The sequence below is a fragment of the Narcine bancroftii genome, chromosome 2 (genome assembly GCF_036971445.1).
Source record: "Narcine bancroftii isolate sNarBan1 chromosome 2, sNarBan1.hap1, whole genome shotgun sequence".
NCBI lineage: Eukaryota > Metazoa > Chordata > Chondrichthyes > Torpediniformes > Narcinidae > Narcine > Narcine bancroftii.
The window spans coordinates 176,873,874-176,896,005 of NC_091470.1; the positions used below are offsets into that span (position 1 = coordinate 176,873,874).

Here is a 22,132-nt window from a genome sequence, read left to right on the forward strand (position 1 = left end):
TAATACAAACCGGAGGGCAGATTACTATTTGAATGGCAATAGATTAAGAGATGGGGAAGTGCAGAGAGACCTAGGGGTACTTGTACATCAGTCTCTGAAGGCGAGCATGCAGGTACAGTAGGCGGTTAAAAAAGGCAAATGTATGTTGGCCTTCATATCAAGAGGGTTTGAGTATAGGAACAAGGATACCTTACTGCAGCTCTACAGGGCCTTGGTGAGACCCCACCTGGAGTATTGTGTGCAGTTTTGGTCACTTTATCTGATGAAGGATGTTCTTGCAATGGAGGGAGTGCAGAGGCGATTCACCAGGCTGATACCTGGAATTGCAGGAATGACTTATGAGGAAAGATTGCGCAAATTGGGATTGTACTCGCTGGAGTTTAGAAGATTGAGAGGGGATCTCATAGAGACATATAAAATTCTGGCAGGACTGGACAGAACGGATGCAGATGGGATGTTTCCAATGATGGGAAAATCCAGAACCCGGGGCCATGGTTTGAGGATAATAGGCAAACCATTTAGGACCGAGATGAGGAGGAATTTCTTGACCCAGAGGGTGGTGAATCTGTGGAATTCATTGCCACAGAGGGCAGTGGAGGCAGGTTCATTAAATATATTTAAGAGGGAATTTGATATATTTCTTCAGTATAAGGGTATTAAAGGTTACGGAGAGAAGGCGGGGACGGGGTACTGAACTTTAAGATCATCCATGATCTCGTTGAATGGCGGAGCAGGCTCGAAGGGTCGAATGACCTACTCCTGCTCCTATCTTCTATGTTTCTATGTAATTTCATGAACATGAATCTGTTGTTTTATGACACCATCACAGTGTAAAAATGACATAAACATTTATATTATACTACAAAATAAATTTTTTAAAGTTCAAGAAAAAGTCAGTGAGGCCGCATCTGGGGTTCGCTGATTATTCATGAATCTGATGGCCGCGGGGTGGTGGGGGGGAGTGGGAAGAAGTTGTCCTTGTTCTGCTGGGTGCTTGTTTTCAGGCTCCTGTACCTTTTCCCCGATGGTAGCAGAGTGAAGGGGGCCTGGCTGCTGGAAGGTCCTTGAGTGTAGAGGCTGCTTTTTTAAGACTGCCTCATATAGATGTCCTCAATGGAGTGAAGACTGTTGCCTGTGATATTGCAGGCTGAGTTAACAACCATCTGGAGTTTCTTCTTGTCCTGAGTGTTGGCACCTCCACACCAGATAGTGATGCAACCAGCCAGAATGCTCTCCACAGTACACCTGTAGAAGTTTTCGAGAGTCTTCAATGACAGACCAAATCTCCTCAGACTCCTCACAAAGTATAGCTGCTGGCGAGCCTTCTTGTGATTGCATCGATATGGAGGCTCCAGGACAGGTCCTTGGAGATGCTGACAACCAGGAATTTGAAGTTCTTGACCCTCTCCACTGCTGACCCCCTTGATGTGATCTGGTTTGTGTTCTCCTGATTTCCTTCTGGAGTCCACAATCTTCTCCTTGGTTTTGCTAACATTCAGTGCAAGAAGCTGTAAGAACATGTGACAGTGCAACACTGCAATTCCGAAATGCACATTGCAGTTTCAGTACACGAAAAAAGCCAAAATGACTACAAATCTTGAAATTAAAGATGTAATTCTTATGTAACCATCACAAACAGCCTTGGGGTGACTCATGATGCTTTATAAATGTAATTAAAGCACAGGTGGTCAAACTATGGCCCCCCCAGGCCAACTGCACCCTGTTGCTGATGTTTAAGTGGCCCATTAGAACATTGTCTCCAACAGTAAATTGCACATTTGTTCATTGTACTTCTTGGTTTGTACACTAGATGTCGCCGTTGTAGTTAGTGTTAATGTATTCATTTAAATCAAATTTAAAAGGTGCAGATACAGAAATGTCTACTGTAATATTTGAGCATGTCTATAAGCTATTGCGATGTTAACAGTTAAAGTGTTCAGTAGTGTTGCACAGTTATTTTGATAGGAAATTATTTTTTGATGGCACAGGAGTTTTCTGGTCTAAAAACCATTTTTCTTGCAGTGTAACTGGATGAAAACTACCAGGATTAATATTGTTTGATCTGTGACTCCTTATATTTTTTTTCTGTATGTGGCCACAAACTTTGGCCACCCTTGCATTAAGTGGTGGTAAGGTGATACTTAAACCAATTCATTGAACTTCTCAAAGTACCATAAAATATTGGAAGTGCAACAATTCTGAGATCCTTGAATTTCAGTAGCACCTTTTATAATGGCAGTACTTCCCAAAGTGCTTCACAAACAATGTAGGATTTTTGTTGCATTGTTGATGTTGTCAACTTGGAAGCCAGGCAAAGTTCTTGCAGCAAGCTCTCGCAAAGCAAAACATTTCAGTGGCCAGAAAAAAAAGCTTTTATGTTAGTTGAGAGATGCTTAGAGTTGGAGAGATTTGCAGCAACCCTTCTTAGCTATATGAGCTGATAAGATTTGGATTTAACATCTAAATGGCGGCACTGCTGTAATGGCGATGTTACTACTGATGCAGAACCAGGAGAATGGAGACACAGCACTGATTGGAAGGGTTCAACTCCCTTGTCCCAAAGCTCCACACAGGTTTTAAGTGGCTTGTTAACGGATCCGATAGTGTTTTTATTTAAAACCCTGCAATCTGCGGGGTCTGTGCCCAAGATGGCGGAGCCTGTGCATGGCATTGGCCATGAAGGGGTGCAGACTCCAGGAACCAGCGGATCAGAAACGGGGTGAAGGAGAAGTAGTAGAGGAGATGTCCAGCACAACATTATGGGCCAAAGGGCCTGTACTGTTCTATGTTATAACCCAAAAGCATGGCTCTATTGATAGTTTTGGCTTGGATTGTTGGACATGAAGTCATTCCAAATCGCTGCCCCTCTGATTCCAAAGGGCCAAGTCGATCCGTTCGATTGTATATGATGCTTTGTCTACACAGCTCGATCTAACAAATTTTGAAACATTGATATTCTGACAGGTGAACGTTACATTATGCTGGGATCTGGAATATTCAATGTAATAATTTCACCTCTTCCTATTTTTGAAGCATCCCAAAATGGTGAGTGATGCAACAGAGCTGAGAACACATTTTCAACCTTCCCATATTTGCTCGATCATCTTATATTGCCCCGTGAATGATTCATTAAGATCAGACAAGTTCCGTGATCTGACTTCATTAGGACTACATCGTACTACGATGCTAGTTTGCCAGAAAGAATCAACGCCATGATAAAATCTTGACTCACATCTGAAAGGAAAACATTTAATACAACTTCAAGATGATGCAGAAATATGCAGCTATATGGCACCTGCTGGAAAGAATAAAGACGGTGTTGATGCGAACCCTTCATCAGCATTGGAATGTCATTAAGCTCTTTTCTCCAGCTTCTTAACTGGCCTGCGGTTTCTGCATTTTCTGTTTTCAGCCTTAGCCGTCCTATGGGTGCTAAGGTCAAGGCCTGACAGTGGCAAGAGGGTGGTTACTGTAATGCTGAAGCAGTGAGGCCTGGGTTTTTTCTTCAGCCCCCTGAAGTGCTTTCCCTCAGTGTGATTTCCCCCAAGCCTCCTGCAACTGCCCTGGGTAAGTCAGCCATTCACCATAGTTGCTTCAGTTGCTGGGATTCTTTTCCTTCAAATGCAGCCTCATCTCCCATTCATTTCAACTCGTCCAGCATAACCAAGGTCCTTCAAAGCCATGCTGACTAACTTGGGATTCTGGGCTAATCCCACTTGTCGATATTTGTTCAATATCCCTGCAAGCCCCTCCTATCCAAAAATCTGTTCAAATATCTTTTGAATATTGTTACAGTTTCTTTGGCACCTCATTCAGGATACAGATCACCTTCTTAATTAAAACATTCCTTCTTTGATCTTTTCCCTCTCACCTTAATCTATGCCCTGTTGTTTTAGAATTCTCTACCCTGGTAAAAGGATTGTGAACATCCACTTTATCCATGCCCCTCATGATTGATGTAAATCTTTGCACAGTCATAGTCTGAGAATCAGGATACCACCAGAGAATGTGGACTTCCCGACAACTCTGAGATGTATTGCCCAAGAATCCGGAAAATCCAAAAATCTGAACCAACCCAATCCCCGAGCTGCCCAAATTATAGGTCTTTGATTTTCAGATCACCCTTTAGGGAATAAAAACCCAATCTCTCCAACCTCTTGAATCCATGAGGGCTGCACCAATGTGGTCATCAATGAGGAAGTGTTGCGGGGCCTTGCCTGTGTAGGCTTGTAGAATGGATTGCTCCAAATAGCCAACAAAAAGGCAGGCATAGCTAGGGTCCATGCAGGTACACATGGCTACCCCCTTGACTTGGAATAAGTGGGAGGAGAAAGTGGGAAGAGTCAAAGGAAAAGTTATTGAGGGTGAGGATACGTTCTGCCGGCTGGAGGAGGGTGGTAGTGGGAGGACGGGAAACCATTGGGTCTGTGAGGCCAACGGTTTGGGGCCATCGGTTTGGGGGATGGAGGTGAATAGTGATTGGATGTCCATGGTCAAAATGAGGAGGATAAGTTCTGCCAGCTGGAGGAGGGTGGTAGTGGGAGGGCAGAAAGCCGTTGGGTCTGTGAGGCCAACGGTTTTGGGCCATCGGTTTGGGGGATGGAGGTGAATAGTGATTGGATGTCCATGGTCAAGATGAGACCAAGGAGCAGGAAGTTGTTGAAATGGAGGGCATGTGAAGTCTCGTGGATGAAGCTGAGGAGAAGGGCCATCTCAGAACCATACAACAACTATTTCATTTTATATAAAGTTTTAAACCTCTGGCTCTCAACACAATGCTTCTGTTGAAGTTGCAATAACTGGTTAAGGGAGCCTTTGTAAACATTATTTTGTCTGGCCCCCTTAGGACTCTGGTCAACATTTATGGCCCCCCTTCCTGGTCAGGCAGTCAGGTTTAGTTGATTTCTTCCATACTTCTCTCCTGCAGACCACATTAAAAAAAAATTTTGAGTTCAGTCTGTGGCCCCCAGTGGATGGGGGGGCATACGCCCTCCCTGTTGAGAATGGGTTAAGGTTTCGTAAGCCTTGCTTTTCTGCCCTCAACTCATGTTTTTCAAGTTCTGAGTGGCTTTTAATTATCAGTCCTGCAGTAATTTCCCAATAATACTTCAGACTAGGTCCCTCAAATGCACTTCTGATACGTTACCTGGTGCCATGTCTCCATCTCTGTTTTCTATCGCCTGACACCATTAGCTACTAAATAAATCCATTTCCGATTTGAAATGATCAATTTAGATTGCTACAACTGATTATTTTGAGTCATGGAAATCACACTTTTGCCTTGTATTCCTTCTGAAATGCCTGGCTCTGAATTTACAGATTCAGTAACAGTTGGAAACTCTTCTCTCTTTATTTTGAAAATTAAACAGTGAAGGTGACAGAAAGAAAAGCTTCCATTTATATTATCAGTTACTGTCAAGCTCCAAAACAAGTTTATTCATCATCTGACTATCCAGGTACAACCTGACAAAATCACGTTCTCCAGTCCTTGATGCAGAAAATGCAAATGCACACCCAGGCATTACACACATACAGACAAACAATGCATACACAGAACAACTATACGTATATAAAAATAAATATTGTTCAATGTAGCAAAGTCTTGGGGGGGGAGGGTGGTGTCAGTGTGGGCGGTTCCTTTCGTCATTCAGCGTCCTCACTTTCCGTGGGAAGAAGCTGTTCCTCAGCCTGGTGGGGCTGGCTCTGATCCTCCTGGATCTCTTCCCCAAAGAAAGCAGGTATAAGATGCTGTGTGCAGGGTGGAAGGCATCCTCAATGATTTTGCACTCCCTCTTCAGAGAGTGAGTCTGGTATATCACGTTGATGGAGAGGGAGACCCCAGGTATTGTGAGAATGGCTAGTTAATCTGCTTATGACGTTGATTGAGGCATAATTATCCGGCCATTTTTAGCATCTTTTTCTAAAGCTCATCCCTCTGGCTGAATAATCCTTCCTAAGAACTGGGTATTAAAGCATCCACCTCAGTACCTGTTTTCAGACAGGGCTTTCTCAGCACTTCCCCTGTCAGTTTAATGGTGACTTAGCATTGGTGGTCTACAAACAATGCACTACACACTCAGTACTGTCTTAACCACCCATGCAGCATGCTACATCAGTGCAATACTTTCTCAATACTACCCTTCAACAATCCAGTACTCAACCCAGTTTAACTTCAGTCATTCTGAAAACTGAGTATTCTGGCCTTGAAATCTATGACGTTATAACTTGGGCTGTTCTATTTTTATCTACAGTTAAATTTTGCACTTATCCGTACGGGGATATTGCAGTAACAGTCGTCTCTTCATTGATGGTTTACATATCTATTGTGGGACTGTGTTTTATCTTCGCAATAAAGAACAGTAAGTGATGTTACACAAATAAGTGAAATTTCAAGAATTGTTTGTCTTGATAAGAGGTGTAATTTTCTCTCTTCAATAATAATATACAGTATGTAGGTCTTCCTCAGAAATAGAAATAATCTTGGACTGCATTCATCCCATACTGGGATGATCAACATTTTATCCACAATCTTGTGTGTTTCGTGATGACTCTTTGAATAACCAACTGTTCAATTGTTCCAAACCCCATCCGACTGCACCCTCTCTGCAATTTAAAACTAACTCATTTTCTCTCAACTTCTCTGGTTTATGTTAGGCCCCTCTCTCTCTCTCTCTCTCACTCTCTCTCTCTCTCACTCTCTCTCTCTCTCTCTCTCTCTCTCTCTCTCTCTTTCCCCATCCCTCTGTCTCCTTCCCTCTCCCTCCCTCTATCAATTCCCCACTGTTTTCTCTTCTTCCCTCCCACCCATATCCACCTCTTGCCTGTTCTGGTCTTCTTTCCCTCCCACCCTTTTCCCCCACCCACCATTTTATTCAGATGCCTTTTTTGCTCGCACCTTGTCAAAGGGCTCAGGCCCAAAACGTTGCTTACTCAAGGAACGCTGCGTGACTTGCTGAGTTTCTCCAGAACTTTTGTGCTTTGACCTACAACCACAGCGTCTGCAGACTTTCTTATTTAACTTGCTTTCTCACCCACCTGGTCCTGCTGTCGGGACTTCATCTTGGAGCATCCATTCTGTTTAATGATACGTTGAGTATTTTCACCATTTTATCATTTCATTTTCGGTTTCCAATGCCACTTTGTTTTTCATTTGTCACTAAAACTGTGTGACTCTTGTTATAAATTTTTAATTTTAAATTTAAATTTAGACATGCAGCACGGTAACAGGCCTTTTGGCCCATGAGCCTGTGACGCCCAATTACACCCAATTAACCTACAATCCCCCCGGTATGTTTTGAAGGAGGGGAGGAAACCGGAGTCCCCGGGGAAATCCCACGCAGACACGGGGAGAACATACAAACTCCTTACAGGCAGCGCAGGATTCAAAGTGGGGTCTTGATTGCTGGTGCTGTAAGGGCGCTACACTGACTGCTACGCCAACGTGCCGCCCAGTTCCCTTGGGAAGAAGGTACAGATGCTCGAAGACCAGCACCTGTCAGATCAAGAACAGTTTCTTAACCATGGCTATCAGGTCCTTGAACCTCTCCTTGTCACACTAATTATAGTCTGCTCCAACACCACAAAAAAGCTTGTCTGGACTATTACCTCATCATTCTTCTTCTTGCACTGTGGTAACTTTGAATAATTATTATTTGTCTTTTATATTTCCTTTTTAAGTGTATACTTAATTTTTTTTCTCAAAGTACCTGTTCAGATATAGCAAGTTAGAATATTGATACAGATGAATCAGAATTTATCGTCATGAACATGTCACAGAATCTATGGTTTTGCGGCAGCGTCACAGAGCAAACATTTATGTACACCACTGTACAAAATACATAAAAATAATGCACAGAAGTCAAAGTGAGGCAGTGTTTGTGGTTCATTGATCATTCAGGAATCTGGTGGTTGGGGGAAAGAAGCTGTCCTTGTGCTCGCCTTCAGGTTTCTGAACCTCCTTCTCGATGGTAGCAAGGTGAAGAGGCTGTGACCTGGGTGGTGGGGGTCCTTGAGGATAGAGGCTGCTTTCTTAAGACACTGCCCCTTGTAGATGTCCTCAATGGAGTGAAGTCTGGTGCCTGTGATGTCGCAGGATGAGTTAATAACCCTCTGGAGTTTTTTCTTATTTTTTTTCTCCCAACTCTCTTGAGTTTCATATGCATATACCATAATTTCTATATGAATAATTATAATTAAGGTGACAACGTATCTTCAAATTCATAATTAGGACAAAACCAGACTTTGCTTTTTTAATTGAATGTTTTATCTTTTATTTTAGTGCAGACATGGAACCTTAGAAAGAGAACAAGTCGACCTTGGTTAAGATGAGAGATTTTTTGCTTCAGAAGTTTACCGTTTTCAGGTAATGTTTCACCATGATCTAAAGAGTCCTGTGCGAACAATGCACTTTGAGTACAATTATCCATCAGCTCATGATGAATGTCTCTCTCCCTCACACACACTTCTGACTCACCCTTGTCTGCCTGCATCATGTCCCATTTGCTCTCTTTTATAGAACACAGAACATTACACCACAGTACAGGTCACATGCAGACCTTTGTAAACCTACTTTACAACAATCTAATCTGCCTTGCACCAACTGAGAGGCCTTGATTTTTTTTACATCCATGTGCCTATTGTACCAGCCTTCCCCACACACCCCCAGCAATGCATCCCAGTCACCCACCTCTCTCTGGAAAACACTTACCCCTGACATCTCCCCTGAACCTTCCTGCACTCAATGACCTCTGGTATTGACTATTGTCACTGAGAGTAAAAGGTGCTGGCTGTTCACCCTATCCAAGCCTCTCAGAATCTTGTACATGTCTATTATATTCCTCTTTGCTCCAAACAGAAAAGCCCTAGCTCTGTCAACCTTGCACCATCAGACATGTTCTCCAATCCAGATAGCTGCGTAAGAAATCTCCTCTGCACCCTCTCTAAAGCATCTACATCCTTCCTGCAATGAAATGACCAGAAATGAATACAAGTGATGTTAAATGTCCAGGATTGTGATCACTGTTGTATGCTCACCCACTAAGACCTGACCTGGTTCATTTTCCCAGTACAAGATGCAGGTCTTTGGCTTGTTATATTTACACCTTTCTAAAGTCTGCTGACATAGCTGCACTTTAGTGACTTGCTGCCTATTTGCGGGGGGGGGGGGGGGGGAGGGGGCCTATAGAATACTCCCCAGTAGAGTGATTGCTCTCTTCCTCTTTCTAACGTCCACACACAATGACTCAGTAGATGATCTCTCTCCAATGTCCTCCCTTTCTGCACCTGTTAGACAATCCAAGTCAGGTTTATTGTCATCTGATTGTACAAGTACAATCTGACCAAACCGCACTCTCCGGTCCTCCGTGCGAAACACACAGACACACAGCCAGACATAATACTCAGACAGACAAACAATACATATACAGGACAAATATTTATATATTTAAATAAATAATTAGATTTTGTTTCAGGAATTTGAGAGTCTCGTAGAGTGGGTGTGAGCAGTTCCTTTGGTTGTTCAGTGTCTTCACTGCCCGTGGGAAGAAGCTGTTCCTCAGCCTGGTGGGGGTGGCTCTGATCCTCCTGTATCTCTTCCCCAATTGGAGTTGCTGAAAGATATCGTGTATGGGGTGGAAGGGGACTCCTCTTCAGACAACAATCCAAGTAGATCACGTCCTGTGGATTGACCTCCAATCCATTTCTCTGCAGCAAACATATTGTGATGCAGCCGGCCAGGACACTCTTGATAGAGCTCCTGTAGAAAGTTGACATGATGGTGGCTGGTAACCTCCCTCCCTGATCAGTAGTGCCATCTCCCACCCTTCTTTTGATGGTGGCCTGTAGCCTGCCTCCCTGATCAGTAGTGCCATCTCCCACCCTTCTTTTGATGGTGGCCGGTAGCCTCCCTCCCTGATCAGTAGTGCCATCTCCCCACCCTTCTTTTGATGGTGGGCAGTAACCTCCCTCCCTGATCAGTAGTGCCATCTCCCACCCTTCTTTTGATGGTGGGCGGTAACCTCCCTCCCTTATCAGTAGTGCCATCTCCCACCCTTCTTTTGATGGTGGGCGGTAACCTCCCTCCCTTATCAGTAGTGCCATCTCCCACCCTTCTTTTGATGGTGGCCAGTAGCCTTCCTCCCTGATCAGTAGTGCCATCTCCCACCCATCTTTTGATGGTGGCTGGTAGCCTGCCTTCCTGATCAGTAGTGCCATCTCCCCACCCTTCTTTTGATGGTGGCTGGTAGCCTCCCTCCCTGATCAGTAGTGCCATCTCCCACCCTTCTTTTGATGGTGGCCGGTAGCCTCCCTCCCTGATCAGTAGTGCCATCTCCCCACCCTTCTTTTGATGGTGGCTGGTAGCCTGCCTCCCTGATCAGTAGTGCCATCTCCCACCCTTCTTTTGATGGTGGCTGATAGCCTCCTTCCCTGATCAGTAGTGCCATCTCCCCACCCTTCTTTTGATGGTGGCTGGTAGCCTGCCTCCCTGATCAGTAGTGCCATCTCCCCACCCTTCTTTTGATGGTGGCCGGTAGCCTCCCTCCCTGATCAGTAGTGCCATCTCCCACCCTTCTCTTTTTTAACCTCCCTCCTTTTCTGAAATATCTAAACCCCAAAACTTGCATCAGTCATTCCTTATTTCGATTGAATGGAAACATGGTGCATATGCTGAAGATGTTAAAAGTAAATGTATTGGCCAAAAAGATGTAGAATGTTGCTGTCTGCCTGGGCAAGTTGTTGTTTCCTGTAAGAATATTAAATCTTCAAATCTGGAACCAGTGTTTGGCGTGTTCCATAATGAGGATAAAGGCGTTGTGTTGCTCAACTATAGTTTGAATTTGCCATGTAATTGGATATTCAGCTTCCAAGACCTGATTCAATGAGAATAGACTCTAGCACACAATGAGATGCTGTAGGAAGTCAGTGGGTCAGGCAGCATCAAAGGTAGAAATGGCCAATCATCAGATTGAGTCAGAATCAGAATTTTTTGTCATGAACACGGTACAAAATGTGCTGTTTTGCAGCAGTAATCACAGTCCAAATGTTGCTGTAAATGACATTTTAATAATAAATTAGTGCAAAAGGGAGGTTGTGACTGAGGGTCATTGTCCATTCAGGAATTTGATGGTGGAGGGGAAGAAGCTGTTATTGTACCACTGGGTGTCGCTCCTTGATTGTGGCAGTGAGAAGAGGGCATGGCCTGGGTAGTGGGGGTCCTTTGTCGAGACCTTGAGAAAGAGAAATATCCCTGCAGAACCCCACTGGTCATAGACCTCCAGTCAGAGTTACACCCCTCTCCTACCACCCTGTGCCTTCTGTGACCAAGCCAATTTGAGAATGAGAATTAATACTCGACCATGAGGGACCTTGTCAGATGTCTCAATAATGTTCACGTAGTTAACATCCACTGTCCTAGCCTCATCTCAATATAAAGCAATCACATTTGTAAGATATGACTATTCCTGCACAAAAGTCACTTTGACTGTCCTTCAGGCCCATGTTGTTCTCCATGCTATTACATTCTGTCCCTAAAATCATCTTCATAGCTTCCATACCACTGAAGTAACATTCTTGTTTAGAACACTTGCCCTTTCATGTCTTTATTAGCACACAAGTCATATGAGAAGAAGAAAAATTTCAGGTCACGAACACATTGCTGACCTCCATAAGTTTGGCGTCTAAAGCTCTTGGAAGATGGACCTGTATTTTAGGCACATGGCCCTTGAATTGTGAGTTTGCCAGTCCACTAAGTGGTCTGGGAAGCTGGCTGATGTATATATGTAGTGTGTTCATTCAGTTTTGAACTCGAACAATGTTAATGTTCCATTGTTTTCAACAGTGCCTGCTGCTGTGGTGTTCGAGACCTGCAATGAACAAACTTTCATTTAGCGACGAGAGAAGAGAAGTGGAAAGGAGGGAGCCGAAAGACGGTGGTAGCAACGGGAGTGAATTCCTGCAGGTCCCCTGTCAAGTCTGAGTGATGAGAAAGAAGAGTATGAAGGTGTTATTGAATGTCAACCCCCCCCCCCCCACCGAGTGTGAACAGTGACATGTACTTTTGTCAATATTGATCTCCGTTTAAGATTTTCCTCAATTAGATTAACTTATTATCTTAAAAAAAAATAAAATACTCCAGACAGGAACTGATAACGAAAACAAACACCATGTTAAAGGCTTTTTTTTGCATTTCATCATTGTCGAATTGTTTTGATTTTCAATGAATTGTTAAATAAATATTAACTGTTACGGACTGAAGTTCTGTTTGTGTCACATCCAGTGAACACCAGTCACCACTCAACCAGATCGAGCTATCTAATAATTGCTTTCGCTCTACTTTCCTGCAGGGTCAGTGGCAAGGTGGGGGGCATCTGCAGGCATGGACCCCCTTAACGAGGTGCTCTGCCCCCTGTTCGCGGCTATCGCACACTGCCAGCCCGCCCCGGTTGCGTCATTACCGTGCGTCAAGTGTCACTAACGTCTAGATTGATACATGCTAGCAACTCTGCACCCACCCCCAGCCGTGCCCATCAGGACAGGTAGGTCCCATGCATCCGACAGCGCCCCCTGTGCCTCCCACTGTCAGCACATTTGTAGTTGACAGCATCACCTCCCTCTCCGCCGAGTGAGTTCTCGAGTGCAGGAATGTGCCCACCTCTAACATTCCAATGACCCCCTCCAACATTCGTTCTACCACTGACCCTGCTTTCCTGCCAGGTCCTTGTGAATCCAAAATTCTCTTGCTCTCAGCCTTCAGTTCATTCAATGACTATATCAGGTAGAAAATCTAAAAGATTCACCACACTCTGGTGGAAGAAATTTATCATCATAACCTGCTATGGATTATCCTGGGGCTGTACTTCCTGGTTCCAGATTCTATGATCGGGAAACATTTAACATTGATTTGACATAGAACTTTACAGCACAATGTAGGCCCTTGGCCCACAATATTGTGCCAAGCTATATCAGCTAATACAAGAATCCTGCCGTTAACCACATGCAGCCAGTCTTGGGTTACAAACGAGATCCAATCCTACATCTGTCTTTGTCAAACTTGTAAGCAAATTGGAATGGGTACACAGCGTCAGTTAGTCAAATGTTTGTCGTAGTATATAGGATATATTCCACCTCTCTATGCATATAAAACTACATTTTTTGAAGTTGGCTCAAGGGAGGCAACGTGATCAGACTTAAAATGGCAGGTGCCATTCTCCTTCCTCGAGCTGACAAACAGCTGAAGTCGCGTGTCGTCCGTTCGTAACTACAAGTTGTCCGTAAGTCGGACGTTCATAACAGGCACTTACCTGTACTCCACCTTCAGGTTCGACCTTCCAAAGTGCATCACCTCATACTTATCCAAATTGAACTCCATATCCATCCTTATATCAGTAGAAACCAGTGTACACAATACTCGAGCTGTAGTCTCACCAAATTCAATGATCTCACACTAATTAATTATCTCCTTTTAAGCAAACCAGAATAACCACAAGTTTGTCTATTTGATTGCTCATCCACCAATGTTTTCCCATGTATTTAATCGCACTACAAACACCTGCTGACCAGGAGTCTTTCCCGTTTTCCAGCAACATCCCGAATCCCTTCGTCTAATCACGTGCATGGATTGCAAATGCTTGCAGAACCAGTGTCGTAGTGAAACTCAAGGGAAAAGAATAATGTGCAATAATGGGAATGGGGGCAGGAGGAAAATTGAGGTGATGGCTTGATTGGAATTGATAGCAGAAAGAGCTCATGTGCAAGAACACACAGGCAATGGGCGGTTGGTGACTCAAGGAGAGGAACCCATGCAGGCTGTGGGCTGCTGGAGACTGCTGTCAAGGGACTCACACTGGTGTTGCAGACTGTGGGAAACTGGCCGAAAGGGCTACCAGGTTTCAGGACTGGGATGTGAGAGGGTGCTGAAGGGCTCCTCATGTGGGAGGTTTGGACTGGACTCTGTGTGGCTGCAGAGGCTGCAGGAGCACAAGAGATGAATCCCCGGACACTCGGTGACTCTGGGGAGACTCGCTTCTCTTTCTCTGACTGTAAGAGGCACAAAAGGGCATTGCTGCGGATGGCAAATCTGTCTGCCTTACATCAGGCAAAAGGTAATTTTGTGTAAGATGACCCTGTTTTTATTACCTGACAACAATAGAATCCTGAATTTGGAGAGTGGATGTGTTTGACATGGTCCACGCTGCGTGGACAGCAAGTGAGAGTTCCAGAGATGAAATGTCATCTTGTGATGCTGGGAAATTTTGAAGTTGATGGATAAGGAGAGTCAGGGAGTTGGGAAGATGGGTGAGTGCTTGGAAAATGGATGAGTTGTTAGGGGATGGGTATTGGGAATTGGATGGAAGGAGATTGGGATAATGGATGGTGTGGTGGTACTTGGGAATACATGGGGTGATCCGCAGGGAAGAAGGGTAGTTGAATGGTCAGGAGTGGCTGGGAATTTGGGGTTGGGTGAGGTGTTGAGAGTTTGAGAATGGGTGGTAGGTGTGGGAACTAGAGGTGGTGTAATCTGGTGAATATATGGGGATTGGGTGTGTGGTTTAGGGTGTTGAATGGTTAGGATGTTGGTCAATGGCCCTAACACTGATTCTCCAAGTTCAGTTGGAACCCATCGAGTGAGATGTAGAGTATTTTCTAAACAGGTCACAAGTTCAGAAATCAGAGGTGCAGATTCTTGAAGGATAACTTGAAGATAGAGTCAATGAGGAGGAAGGCAAATGCAATGCAATATTAAAAGTCGAGATGTGATGTTGAGGCATTACAAGACATTGGTCAGACAGACCACATGGAGTGTTGTGATCAGTTTTGGAAAGATGTGTTGGCATTGGAGATGTTCACCAGGATGATCCCAGGAACGAAAGGATTATTAATGGCTCTGGGACTGTCTTTGCTGGAGTTTTGAGTCTCATTGAATTATATTGAATATTGAAAGGACTGGATAGAGTGGATGTGGAGAGGATTTTCCTCTGGTGGGGGAGTCTAGGACAGCGGGCACAGCTTCAGAATACAAAATCATTCCTTCAGAACAGATGATAAGGAATTTCTTTCCCCAGCGAGTGGTGAATGTATGGAATTCATTGCTGCGGATGGCTGTGGAGGCCAAATCATTGGGTACATTTTAGACAGAGGTAGATAGAAAGGTTCTTGATTTGGAAGGGAATCTAGATTTACTAGAAGAAGGTAGGAGAGTCGGGTTGAAAAGTTTATTAAAATTATGCAAACACTACAATTAGTGTAACATTGGGCATTTTGAATAAAAAGTAAATATTAGCAGAAGTACTAAAAGGGATGATTCAACTCATAAATGTTGCACACTGCAATGCCCTTAGTACTGTCATGATCTTAGATCAACTGTAAATGCAGCACACGGCATCTGTCAGCTGTTCCCGTCGGGGAAGAGATCCAGGAGGATCAGAGGCAGCCCCACCAGGATGAGGAACAGCTTCTTCCCACGGGCAGTGAGAATACAGAACAAACAAAGGAACCGCTCACACTAACCCTCCGAGGCTCTCGTATGTACAAAACAAAATCTTTATTTATTTATTTGTTTTTTTGCTTGTATCGATAAAATACTGGTCCTGCAGGTGTATCGTTTCTCTGTGTGTGTCTGCGTATTTTTCACCCAGGACCGGAGAACGTGGTTTCGTCAGGTTGTACTTGGACAATCAGATGACAATGAACTTGACTTGAGCTGTAATTGCTGATCAAAAGCGACTCTGAAGAATCTCATCCACACAGATGATCAATTCTGATTATTCGCCCTTGAAGCTTCCCCAAATCTGCATCAAAAACACCTTGGAACAATACTGCAGAATCAGAAGTGAAACACGAATGCACAGACACCGTGGTTGAAGGAAAAACACAACGCTGGAGAAACTGAGTTTGTCCAGCAAGGTGTTTTCACAGCAGAGCCATACCCGTTCCAAATGATTCTGGCCATCTCCTTCCTCTTTGATTGGATTTGTTCTGTTCAGAAGTGTGTGTATTGTTGAATTTTATTCCTCATGTTTTCATGGGAAGTGTGTTTGACAAGGAATCAGAATTTATTGTCATAAACATGTAATGAAATTAATTATTTTGTGGCAGCGTTGCAGTGCAAAGATTGCTATCAATAATATTAAAAACAAATTAGTGCAAAAGGTGAGGTAGTCTGCAGGTTCATTCAGGAATCTGATGGCAGAGGGGAAGAAGCTGTTTTTGTGCTTGTCTTCGGGCTCCTGTCCCTCCTTCCCGATGGTAGCGGCAAGAAGGAGCTTATCGGCTTCTTGAAAGTTTCTGGTGAACTTTTGCAAGTAGTCTAACTGCAGAGGCTTTCTGGTGAAAGCAAATTATGTTAATTGTGGCCGTGGTTTAGTCTTGTTTAAAAAAAAATCTTGCAGATGGTTTGTATAACCATATAACAATTACAGTACGGAAACAGGCCATATCCGCCCCTCTAGCCCGCACCAATTTAAGTGAAACTCCACTAGTTCCACTTTCCCACTCCCTTGCCCATAACCCTCCAACCCCCTCACATCCATGTACTCATCCAACCTCCTCTTAAATGACAAAATTGACCCTGCTGCAACCACCTCTTCCGGAAGTTCATTCTACTCAGCCACCACTCTCTGAGTGAAGAAGCTTATATTACTCCTAAAGTTTTGCCCCCTAACCCTTTACTTGTGACCCTTCATTCCAATCTCTCCTACCCTCAAGGGGAAGAGCCTATTCACATCTACTCTTATCTATTCACCTCATAATTTTATATACCTCTATCAAATCCCCTCTTAACGTTCTATGCTCCAATGAATAAAGACCCAGTCTACTCACTCTTTCTCTGTATTCTAGATACTGCAATCCAGGGAATATGTATCACCTTTCCAATCCTGGTGGTCAACGACGGAGATGCGTGGGGAGGGCACGGGTGTCGGAGGGGTGGCAGGAGGTATGCAGGAAGCCTGGAGGGAGGGGGGAAAGGGGTTCATTTTAGGGGCTCTAGGTGTGTGTCAACCCTCTCTCATCCCAGCACCCTCCATTACTCCAATCATTCCTCCCTCATCCCAGCACCCTCCATCACCGATCATGTCCTAAAATCTACATCTTATAGTTTGAGAATCGTCTACCTGGTAAAAAGACTCCATCCGTGCCTCTCTTGATTTTGTTAACCTCTTTAAGAGCATCTCTCTGTCTCCTTCCCTGTGGGGAATAAAAACCTTCCTTACTCCAGCTCGCCATGCCGCTCAATGGTCTCAACCCCCTCAAAATCTGAGAGAACCTTTCTGTTCCTTTTCCAGTTTATTGGTGTCCTTCCTGTAGCGGTGTAGTCTCACCAATACATTTTACAGTTGAATCATTAGTTCCCATCTTTTCTGCACGAAACCTCATCGCTGAAAGCCTACGTTCCAAACACATTTTTATCCACCTCAGTTGCTATTTTGCTCAGTCCCTGATGAAGGGCTCAAGCCCGAAACATTGGAGATGTGTGGTGTACTGACAATAACCACACCAGCAGTGCGAGTATAAGACAGCTTTAATATGTACACTAAGAGGTCTAGTCTCTCTGCAAGATGAACCTGGAAGGCTAGACTATAGCTCTGGACTGCTTTATAAACTAGGTCACCAGGATGCCCCCTGGTGCCCTCGTCTTTGGCTTGGCTTCGCGGACGAAGATTTATGGAGGGGGTAAATGTCCACGTCAGCTGCAGGCTCGTTTGTGGCTGACAAGTCCGATGCGGGACAGGCAGACACGGTTGCAGCGGTTGCAGGGGAAAATTGGTTGGTTGGGGTTGGGTGTTGGGTTTTTCCTCCTTTGTCTTTTGTCAGTGAGGTGGGCTCTGTGGTCTTCTTCAAAGGAGGTTGCTGCCCGCCGAACTGTGAGGCACCAAGATGTACGGTTTGAGGTGATATCAGCCCACTGGCGGTGGTCAATGTGGCAGGCACCAAGAGATTTCTTTAGGCAGTCCTTGTACCTCTTCTTTGGTGCACCTCTGTCACGGTGGCCAGTGGAGAGCTCGCCATATAACACAATCTTGGGAAGGCAATGGTCCTCCATTCTGGAGACGTGACCCACCCAGCGCAGCTGGATCTTCAGCAGCGTAGACTCGATGCTGTCGACCTCTGCCATCTCGAGTACTTCGATGTTAGGGATGAAGTCGCTCCAATTAATGTTGAGGATGGAGCGGAGACAACACTGGTGGAAGCGTTCTAGGAGCCGTAGATGATGCCGGTAGAGGACCCATGATTCGGAGCCGAAAAAGAGTGTGGGTATGACAACGGCTCTGTATATGCTTATCTTTGTGAGGTTTTTCAGTTGGTTGTTTTTCCAGACTCTTTTGTGTAGTCTTCCAAAGGCGCTATTTGCCTTAGCGAGTCTGTTATCTATCTCGTTGTCGATCCTTGCATCTGATGAAATGGTGCAGCTGAGATAGGTAAACTGGTTGACTGTTTTTAGTTTTGTGTGCCCGATGGAGATGTGGGGGGGGGGGGGCTGGTAGTCATGATGGGGAGTTGGCTGATGGAGGACCTCAGTTTTCTTCAGGCTGACTTCCAGACCAAACATTTTGGCAGTTTCCGCAAAACAGGATGTCAAGCGCTGAAGAGCTGGCTCTGAATGGGCAACTAAAGCGGCATCGTCTGCAAAGAGTAGTTCACGGACAAGTTGCTCTTGTGTCTTGGTGTGAGCTTGCAGGCGCCTCAGATTGAAGAGACTGCCATCCGTGCGGTACCGGATGTAAACAGCGTCTTCATTGTTGAGGTCTTTCATGGCTTGGTTCAGCATCATGCTGAAGAAGATTGAAAAGAGGGTTGGTGCGAGAACGCAGCCTTGCTTCACGCCATTGTTAATGGAGAAGGGTTCAGAGAGCTCATTGCTGTATCTGACCCGACCTTGTTGGTTTTCGTGCAGTTGGATAACCATGTTGAGGGACTTTGGGGGGCATCCGAGGCGCTCTAGTATTTGCCAAAGCCCTTTCCTGCTCACGGTGTCGAAGGCTTTGGTGAGGTCAACAAATGTGATATAGAGTCCTTTGTTTTGTTCTCTGCACTTTTCTTGGAGCTGTCTGAGGGCAAAGACCATGTCAGTAGTTCCTCTGTTTGTGCGAAAGCCGCACCGTGATTCTGGGAGAATATTCTCGGCGACACTAGGTATTAATCTATTTAGGAGAATCCTAGCGAAGATTTTGCCTGCAATGGAGAGCAGCGTGATTCCCCTGTAGTTTGAGCAGTCTGATTTCTCGCCTTTGTTTTTGTACAGGGTGATGATGATGGCATCACGAAGGTCCTGAGGCAGTTTTCCTTGGTCCCAACAAAGCTTGAAAAACTCATGCAGTTTGACATGCAGAGTTTTGCCGCCAGCCTTCCAGACCTCTGGGGGCATTCCATCCATACCTGCTGCTTTGCCACTTTTCAGTTGTTCAATTGCCTTATATGTCTCATCCCGGGTGAGGACCTCATCCAGCTCTAGCCTTAGGGGCTGTTGAGGGAGCTGGAGCAGGGCAGAATCTTGGACTGAGCGGTTGGCACTGAAAAGAGATTGGAAGTGTTCTGACCATCGGTTGAGGATGGAGATCTTGCTGAGGAGGACTTTACCGTCTGAGCTGCGCAGCGGGCTTTGGACTTGGGGTGAGGGGCCGTACACAGCCTTTAGAGCTTCGTAAAAACCCCTGAAGTCGCCAATGTCCGCGCTGAGCTGGGTTCGCTTGGCGAGGCTAGTCCACCACTCATTTTGGATCTCCCGGAGTTTGCGCTGAAGATGGCTGCATGCGCGACAGAAGGCTCGTTTCTTCTCTGGCCAGGACAGCTTTGTAAGGTGAGCCTGGTGGGCAGCTTGCTTCTTTGCCATCAGCTCCTGGATTTCCTGGTTGTTATCGTCGAACCAGTCCTTGTTTTTCCTGGAGGAGAAGCCCAGTACCTCTTCAGTGGATTGCAGTATGGTAGTCTTCAGCTGATCCCTGATGGTTTCAGGGGACGGGTCCGTGAGGCGGGTTGCATCGTCGAGCTTTGCTTTGAGGTTTGCCTGGAAGTTTCCTCTCACTTCGTCTGACTGCAGGTTTCCAACATTGAACCTCTTTCTGGGGGCTTTACTGTTCCTGGGCTTTGGCTTGAAGTGAAGGTTGAGCTTGCAGCGAACCAGCCGGTGGTCAGTGTGGCATTCCGCGCTGGGCATGACCCTGGTGTGGAGCACATCTCGTTTGTCTCTTTCTCGCACCAGGACGTAGTCCAGGAGGTGCCAGTGTTTGGATCGGGGATTCATCCAGGTAGTCTTCAGGCTGTCCCTCTGCTGAAAAAGGGTGTTTGTAATGACAAGCTGCTGTTCTGCGCAGAGCTCCAACAGGAGGCGCCCATTGTCGTTGCACTTGCTGACACCATGCTTGCCCAGGATTCCTGGCCAGGTTTCTGAGTCTTTGCCGACGCGAGCGTTGAAGTCGCCAAGGATGACAACCTTGTCAGCTGTAGGGGTGCATTGAATGAGGTTGCGCAAGTCAGTGTAGAACTTGTCCTTTTCTGTTGGTTCCGCCTGGAGGGTTGGAGCATAGACGCTGATGAGGGTGATGCGACGTTTGTTTTGAAGGGGGAGTCACATGGACATGATCCGGTCCGAGTGGCCTGTCGGGAGGTTTTCGAGTTTGGAGGCAATGGAGTTCTTGACCATGAAGCCTACACCAGATAGGTGTCTTCCAAAGGCTTGCCAAACCAGTAGAGTGTGTAGCCCGCGCCGCGTTCTTGGAGGCTGCCTACATCTGCCAGGCGGACTTCACTGAGAACGGCTATGTTGATGTCATCTCACCACATGTTGTACTGAAAGGTTTGCCTCCATTGTCTAGCCCCAACCAGTTATTGTATATGTGAGGCGGCCCCGCCACTAATGATTCATCCCTTGTCTCCGCCCCCGTTGCCCTGGACCTGGATCTGAGGCAGCCAAGGCCTTGTGTGCATTGCAGCCTATTGTTGGTGCAGTCCAGGTTTGTACGGTCTATCATGTATCCTTATCAAGCTGAGACCTAAAGGTCGCTGTTTGACCTGACCTCGTGTCATGTTCTTACTAGCTCCAAGTGTTTTCCAAGCCCCTACCCCCAGCAGCCCCAGCAGCCCCATTCATGCCGGTCCAGACGCTCAGCCTTTCCCCCAGGTCCTAGCCGGGGGTAGTTTCCAGGGACCATCAAGCGGCCAGAGCCCGCGGGCAGCACCCGCTGCCTCTCGACGGCCCCTTGAGTGAGCATTGCCCCGAGGTCAGCGCCGTGGGAGAGGAGGTGCTGAAAGCCATCCTGATCTGGCCTCTGAGGGCGGAGAGCGAAAGGAGGAGAGGAGGAGTGAGGACCTGTTCTGGCCAGGACGATGGCGTCCTCCGTGAACCACTTCCTCGATTTGACCAAAGATATTTCCTGCTCCATTTGCCTGGAGTTTTTCCAGGACCCCGTGTTTCTGGACTTTGCAAAGAGTGCATCGCCTCCTTTTGGGGGAGCTGCGACTGTTCGTGCCCGGAATGCCGGCTCTTCGTTCCAGAGAAGATGATGAAGGTGAACAGGAAGCTGGCGAGTATCGTGGAGAAGGTCCGCTGGCTCCGAGACCCCTCGGGGCACGGACGTGGGGCAGAGACCTCACCGACTCACCGCTGGCCCACACCGCTCAAGGTGCGGTCAATGTCCCATAGAAGCCCCCCCCCCCCTCGAGACAGGCCCTTCAGCCCATCTAGTCTCTCACCCTACCTGGATCCAGTGGCCTTGACCCGCTCCGTGGAGGTTTGCACACCTTCGCATGTCTTTGACTCTTTCTATAGCTCGGGCAAGGGAGAGACAAAGTGTTGGAGGAACTCAGTGGGCCAGAGTTGGTTACTCTCTGTGGAAGGACAAGGATAATGGCTGAGTCCGGAGCAGACGCTCATGATGGCTCATGTCCCCATACCCTGGGCACCGCGCCCCCCAAGCCCTTCACGTTAAGAACAGTCTGCAGATGTACAATGCCCTTCCGCCCTTGAAGTTGTGCTGTCCCCGTAACCTTTTGCTTTCCATATGCCTGTCTGAGTCTATTAAATGCCCCTAATGTTCCAGCGAGGCATTCCAGGCCCCCACAACTCTAACCCCTTGCCTCAAAAGACTTTTTCCAATCCAGACAACACCCTTGGAAATCTCCTCTGCACCCTCTCCTTGTG

The 22,132-nt window shown here is 46.1% G+C and overlaps 1 protein-coding gene across 5 annotated transcripts in view; it reads left to right on the top strand.

Annotated features, from left to right (window-relative positions):
• LOC138752528 (vascular endothelial growth factor receptor 1-like) overlaps window positions 1–12,243 on the top strand; it is a 33,727-nt gene extending 21,484 nt beyond the window's left edge. For 2 of the 5 annotated variants that reach the window (XM_069915330.1, XM_069915331.1), the window contains exons 7-10: window positions 2,965–3,045; window positions 6,252–6,359; window positions 8,279–8,362; window positions 11,837–12,243. In XM_069915330.1, the coding sequence (XP_069771431.1) occupies window positions 2,965–3,045; window positions 6,252–6,359; window positions 8,279–8,328 (239 nt within the window). In that variant the 3' untranslated portion in view covers window positions 8,329–8,362; window positions 11,837–12,243. The remainder of the gene's footprint in view (window positions 1–2,964; window positions 3,046–6,251; window positions 6,360–8,278; window positions 8,363–11,836) is intronic. The other 3 variants (XM_069915332.1, XM_069915334.1, XM_069915333.1) reach the window with 2 other exon arrangements.
• The last annotated feature ends 9,889 nt before the right edge of the window (window positions 12,244–22,132 follow it).